The sequence below is a fragment of the Punica granatum genome, chromosome 3 (genome assembly GCF_007655135.1).
Source record: "Punica granatum isolate Tunisia-2019 chromosome 3, ASM765513v2, whole genome shotgun sequence".
NCBI lineage: Eukaryota > Viridiplantae > Streptophyta > Magnoliopsida > Myrtales > Lythraceae > Punica > Punica granatum.
The window spans coordinates 14,922,422-14,929,013 of NC_045129.1; the positions used below are offsets into that span (position 1 = coordinate 14,922,422).

The window sequence follows — 6,592 nt, forward strand, 5'->3', positions numbered from 1 at the left end:
AGCACATACGCAACCACATTGTCGGTGTTTGCTTATTGACATATTCATTTTTAGATATAGGATGTGAAAAAAGAGCAATAAAGATTAACAAAATAAAATACAAAACTGAATGAAATAGCAATAACCAAATTAATGATGCAAAATAATATTAGAAGTAGCAAATTTCTATTAAGATTGGAAGATAATACACATAACACTATGTCCACAACCTAAATGAATTTTAACAAAAGAGAAACGAAAAATCAAAGATGAGGAAGGTAACTAAGAGACTCTAGATTCGATACTCATTAAGACCACCCGTGTCCCTTTATTAATTATTAGAATTTCTATTTCATTATATTTTGTATCATTTAGACGAGGAAGGTCACCATCTATCGCCCAGCTCCCCTGCTACATCTCACTTCGGGTTTAACGAGAGAGGGAGAGAGGGAGAGAGGTTGTCCAGGGTATCCCAAATGGTACGTGTGCATTGTCGGCCTCCACCGCCAAGGCAAGGTCACCAATGACCTTAAAGGTCGTCGTCAACCTTGCCTTGGTGGTAATAGCCGGCTTTGGGGCCCAACATTTGGAATCTGCAGCCCCCCGCCGCAACCCAACTCTCTTGTGCATTTCTGCAGGCCAATTTATTTATCAACGGCCTTCTTGCAACTGGAGGCTTTCTATGACTCCGACTTGGATTATCTGTCCTACGAACAAACCCTTCGTTACCGATTATTTCATTACTGGGAGGGAATCCTATTTCTTGGAAGGCTAAGAAACAGACAACCGCTCATTTCTCGTTCGTCCACGAAAGAAATATATCATGTTATGGCAGCTGCTACCAGCGAACACTTGTGTTTATGGAGTTCGCTTTTTGTCTCTGGGTATTCATCAATTGGCCCCGATGAGACTTTTTTGTGATAATCAAGCCGCCTTAAACATTGTTGTGAGTCATGTCTTTCACAAGTAAACCAAGTACATTGAGACTGACTGTCATTTTATATGTGATCACATTCAGTCTCGTGTGCTTTCCACTGCACATGTTAGATAGGCTCCCTAGATTTTCTCATTCCTTAATTTTCTCCTCCGTCATTAGGGCTTTCCATTTTATCCTCTAGGCCACAAACTTGTATAGACATTCATCTTTCATCAATGAATTAAGCTTTACAGTCCATCTCGATTCTTTAGAAAAAGCGTATGCATGCATGTATTGAATATCTATTACCAAGTAAATGTCTCATACATCACATTCATAAGAGGGGACCTCTGATTGCAACTCAAAAACTAGAATGGGAAGACGAACAAAATATATATAAGGAAAAAATTGCGGATTAAATAGGATCCTATGACAAATAAGTAAGCTCGGATCTTAAAAGAAAGATAGACGAAATTGCCCATAAGTTGTCTAAGCGAGTTCTAGATAAATTGCATTGTTCAATGTCATGATATTTGTAACAGACGCCTCAATCCTTACATTATATCCATATCAAAATGATGGCAGCCACGAGTACAGTTGACATCGCCTTATAATTCCTCGAACAGCTTGGAGCTGATGCTAGCCCTGCCATATCAATATACTAGAGTGATCAAGAACGGCAATAAATCCTTTTGATTAGGAATCTAAAATAATATAGGCAATATTAACTCCGGGCAACATAGAAATGGACCCAGGACAAGCTCACGATGATGCCATATGGTGGGCCTTGGGCCCATTATGGGCGCCAGGCCCATTAATTACTGGGCCTCAGCCTACTGAAAAAGATTAAAATCAGTGACTGTGGTCTCTTGCACTTTATTCAAGTTCTATACAGTGTTTAGCAATCTGTTTCAAACTCATGTTTAAATGATTCGTGTCAACAGATAGAATTCATTTAATTAAACGTGTACGTAATTCAACCCAATATATACATACATACATATATGTATGTGTACGTGATAGAATTCAAGTATAATACAGTTATTAATTGCGATTCAATAGATTCCACCCGTTTAGACATAAAATAAAATTTAATTTCAAAATAAATTCCACTTAACTTCGAGTCATATGCGAGTTGTGTATTGTGCTGTATTGAGAAAGAGTGATGCTAAAACTTCCCAATTCGGCAGTGCCGAATCTCTCTCATAGGGGCACTTTTTAAACAAGAGAGGGTCGGAGGTTTTTCTTTCGAAAACTTTCGGAGGAAAAACAATTTCTAATTGAGAAAGTCTTAGCGGTAGTTGTACTTGTACATGTTATTCTTTACGAAAAAGTTAGAAGGGCGGCTACCAATTTTGCCCCAAGACTTCACCTAATTTTCTATTGCCATCCTACACCTTTTATTTTGATTCCTTATTGTGTCTTCTTTTTTTTTAATATGAGTGATACTATTTTTCAGTTACAAGGAAAACTCGTAAGTATAGTATAATGAAATAGAAATTTTAATAGTTAATAAAGGGACATGGGTAGTCTTATCTCAAGTATTAAATCTGGAACTTCTTGATTATCTAGCGAGACTATACGACACTACGCTACACCTCTTTGATAATAAGTTGTGATCCTACTTTTGTTGTGTCCTTGATGTTACGCATGAAATTTCTATGTCCATCACGCTGGCAATTTTTTTCCTTATATGTTTTGGTGGGGGTTGACCGGGAGACACAATTATCGAAATATTTAAAATTCATCTTCGATAATTTTGATAATCAATATAGATTCATAAAAGATGAGCAAACCATGACTGGGGGAAAATATAATTTACCATTTCCTTTACCATTCCCCAGTGGAGCTGAAGAACTAGGAGGCGGAGGTGGCGGTGGCGGCATGATGGGCGGGCCAATCTGTACCTCACTGCAATCTGCTCCAAGATTGCCTGCAAAGAAATAATCAATCGTGAAATTTGAAGATGAATATAACCGTGTAAATTGAAAGTTTAACCTCATTAAATACGACGTAATTTTGGTAATATCACTCAATAGCATCTAGCAGTTGATCATTGCAAAGAAAAAGCCTAGTATTTTTCGAAGTCTGTTCGTCACTTATCAAGTTGTTATTTTCAAGTGAAAAAATCCGGGGATAGTTTCATAAATGCGACTTGCTTTGTCCTCGACTATATCAAGCTGATGACTAATTAACTAAATCCAAATGATGTTCGATGTTCATAAAAAAATTGCTGGCTTAGATAGTGTCAAGGTCATTTACTTGTCTTTGTTTTCGAGTTTGAATCTTGCTTGGAGACAGTGGAAAATGATTCTATCTATTTACCAAATTTTTTATGAGTATTTATTTATTAAAATTACTAATATAAATGATTATACTATACATCTATATTTACATTACTTGAGTAAATCAACACTCGGTTCTTAGTTTACAGTAATGTAATTGGTACTTCCTTACACCATATAGCGAGGTGGGATTGAAGCGTTTCTCCCTAAGAGGAGGGATCATCAACTTGATGGTTAAGGGAGAATTGAAACATTATTATGCATCTTAAATATATTAATATAAATAATTAATATTATTTTGTAAAAAAGTTAATTAATTTAATTTTTTCTCTATGAAATAATTCACATAGAAATTTTGAAACTTTTTCTAACATAAAAATAAATATAAGTTTTTTAACATATTTTAGCACTCTCAAATATTTTAAACAGATGTTTGTAGATTATTTGTTCTTATTAATATCGCAATCATTAAAATGTATACATAGCTTTTACATTGATAATATAATAATGAAGAAGTTTGTTTGTATTACAATTTATTTAGTCATGCCTTTATAGTCCATTATAGAAAATTAAAAGGATTATAATTTTTCAATTAAAAATTGACTTATAAAAGGTTATTTGAATATCAATTGTGATCTTCTAGAAATAACATATCTACAAATACTATCATAAAATGCAGACATTTGATTGGAAGGGTTCATTTTAGAAATATTTATTATGCTATATCTATATATTTAATGATGAATTGTTTAGTTATGCAAGCACATTTGATTTTTGATCGGAAATATTCATAAGAAAATTATTTGGTAAAAGAATTAAAAATAATAATTCTATAAATGTGTTTTTTATAATTAATTTGATGACTTTTAATTAATAATGTGTACAATTTTAATTTTTTAATAATTATTAGAATAGGAATTTATCAAAAATAAAAAAACTCTTTAGGATGTAATATCTATTAATCTAACACCATAATAAATCTAGTACACAACCTATTTGGACCAACGTACGGGCATTATGCAAAAAAATCAAAAGTATCCTCACCACGAAATGTACAAAGCTTTTCTAGTTAAGAGCTTAACGTCGACAAATCATCAAAAGAAACCAAAGATGAAAAAAGCAAAAGAAATAATAGTTGAATTTGAGCTGGACCTATTACTTCACGATTCGTTCGAGGGTGAGGCCAAACTAAAGATTTCCCTAGGAGACTCTTGGAATTCTGCCAAGTTCAAGAGACATTGAGAAACGTAAATATCAAGGGAAGCGATGAGTCCATCCCATTAATGTCCCCTATAGCATGTGAAAATGACTTGACATGATTCAATTATTTATGTGAATATAGATTATTTACAAAAAAAAAAGTTAGTTAGAAGATCTCTGGAAATTTTTAAATTTTTATTTAATAGTGAAGGCTCGTGAATTTAATAAAAGAATAAAATTAGAGAGTTCATTCCATTAACGAGACTTATTGTTGGAACCAATGGGTGAGAATTAACTTACATTTTCTTAAGCAAGGCAAGGACTTGTTGCCCAACAAGTTATCCGAGCCATTGTTGCACTCGCACTTGTGATCGGCCCCGTTTGGTACACATTGTCCTTCCCCGCACCAAACAAGAAAACATGCTGTTTTGCCATTTTTTTTAAAGAAAAGGAAAGAAAAGAAGTTATTATCGTTTCAAAGAATATATGTAGCATAGGACAAGGATTGGTTATTATATCATCCATCAAGTCATTGAAATTTACGGGTAAATGGCAGCGGCGGAGACACAGAAGCAGCCGGCGGAGGAGACGGCGGCAGAGATGCATTCCCACATCCAAAGTTCATCGTGCCTGCATACAATTAATTCCCCAAAGTGCCATCGTCAATATATGAAGCAAAAATGGGCTTTTTTTTTTGTAATCCCCTTCCCCCCCCAAAAAAAAATTGCCAAAACCTTCGTAAAAGGTTGTTCCATTACCGTGTGAAATTTTTTGGCAATTTTACCTACTCACGTGACATGAAGATATTTTTTTTTTTGGTTATAAAAGAGGTCCATAGACTTAGAAGTGAGAGGAAGCATTAATTTGATTACAATAAACGAAGACATGAATATTAGTCGCCCGAGTGACGCCATAATTGTTCTTAATTGTAGTAATGATATCGGTTTTTCCCCATAGCATCATTGTGAAATAAGATCATATAAGATTTTTTTAGTTCATGACTATACTAATTACAAAGTTTTCATGAGCTAGATAGGGACCTTGAATAATTAAAGAAATGAAGTTAGGCAGCAGTCCTATTAAGTTCGTCAGGGCTATAATATCGGTCCAGTGCTCCGAACTAATCAATGGTTAATGAGAAATTATCCAGGATATAATTCATAACGGAGACTGTTAAAATGAAAAACGAACCCTAATCAATATAGGTAGTATTTGATCATCACGACGTGATTTGGACAGTAACATATAACGAAGGGGGAGCAAATGGAACCTAGGCTTACAGTTGGGGACAATGCAGAAGGGCAAGCCAAAGGGCTTCAGCCATCCCTGGTAGCACTCGCAGTCGAAGCCAAGAAGCGACGGTTTGCAAGTCCCTTGCAGACAGTTCACACGCGCGCATGGATCTATACGAATATACAACACACCACGATGAAAACCAAGAGAGATCGTACTGTTAATTTCTCTAATTGCTCTCACATGCAAACATAATTAGAAATTGCGCGAAAAGACCTAACTAGGTCATGGGAGCACAACTGAGAAGGCACAACTTTTACCCGGTGGTGTGTCGTCGGCAGAGTCCGACATTACAATCGAGTCATGTGACGAGGCTGTCGTATGAGTACTGCTTGCGATAACAAAGAGAGCGACTAGGAGGATGAGAGAGTGAATAAGCTTGTTAGAGAAGTTCAAGCTCTCGGATGATATTGCCATGGTGTCCGTTGGGGTTTGATGGATCGGCTCCAAAGAGAGAGCTTTTTATAAGTGCATATATAGATGCTGCTACGGTGCAGGGAATGAGCCATCTCCGTGGAAATGGGAATATTTATAAAAGTAAAGAAAATGAGCTTGAATGCGCCATGTAGAACAAAGCAAGATTTTCGTAGTATGACCTTTCGTTTCACTACCAATGGTGATGTGGTATGTGGCACAATATCATGCTGCCAGGTAACTTATAGAAATTGAAAGGACCAATACTTATTGAAGATTAGGTATTTATATTTATAATAATTAAATGTAATTATTGTTATTTTTATATAGAAAAGAGACGCGAAACCACCATGTTTGCTTCCAATGTCCAGGAAACTTTATGTTTGAAACTTCCAATGTTTACTTTACAAAACTAGCAAAACCGTAGCACTAGAATTCTGTTTTGACATAGTGGAGGTGTTCTCTTCATGGTTATGGAAAGAATTTCATATCTAGATTGGGGGTT

At 35.3% G+C, this 6,592-nt stretch overlaps 1 protein-coding gene across 1 annotated transcript; it reads right to left on the minus strand.

Moving 5' to 3' along the window:
* Positions 1-1,264: 1,264 nt before the first annotated feature.
* Positions 1,265-6,184, minus strand: LOC116201819. The gene is made up of 6 exons (XM_031533237.1): positions 5,934-6,184; positions 5,661-5,783; positions 4,924-5,010; positions 4,681-4,803; positions 2,718-2,828; positions 1,265-1,540 (listed from the first exon to the last, which is right to left on the minus strand). Exons 1-6 carry the CDS (start codon positions 6,088-6,090, stop codon positions 1,455-1,457), a joined length of 687 nt encoding a protein of 228 aa, XP_031389097.1. The 5' UTR covers positions 6,091-6,184; the 3' UTR covers positions 1,265-1,454.
* Between the last annotated feature and the right edge of the window lie 408 nt (positions 6,185-6,592).

What these genes read in the sequence shown, in the direction of transcription:
- LOC116201819 (XM_031533237.1), bottom strand. Translation starts at nt 6,090, where the DNA reads ATGGCAATATCATCCGAGAGCTTGAACTTCTCTAACAAGCTTATTCAC. An exon ending in CTTCTGCATTGTCCCCAACT is followed by an intron (nt 5,011 to 5,660) that starts GTAAGCCTAGGT and finishes AATTGTATGCAG; the next exon opens with GCACGATGAACTTTGGATGT. An exon ending in GGGGAATGGTAAAGGAAATG is followed by an intron (nt 1,541 to 2,717) that starts GTAAATTATATT and finishes TTGATATGGCAG; the next exon opens with GGCTAGCATCAGCTCCAAGC.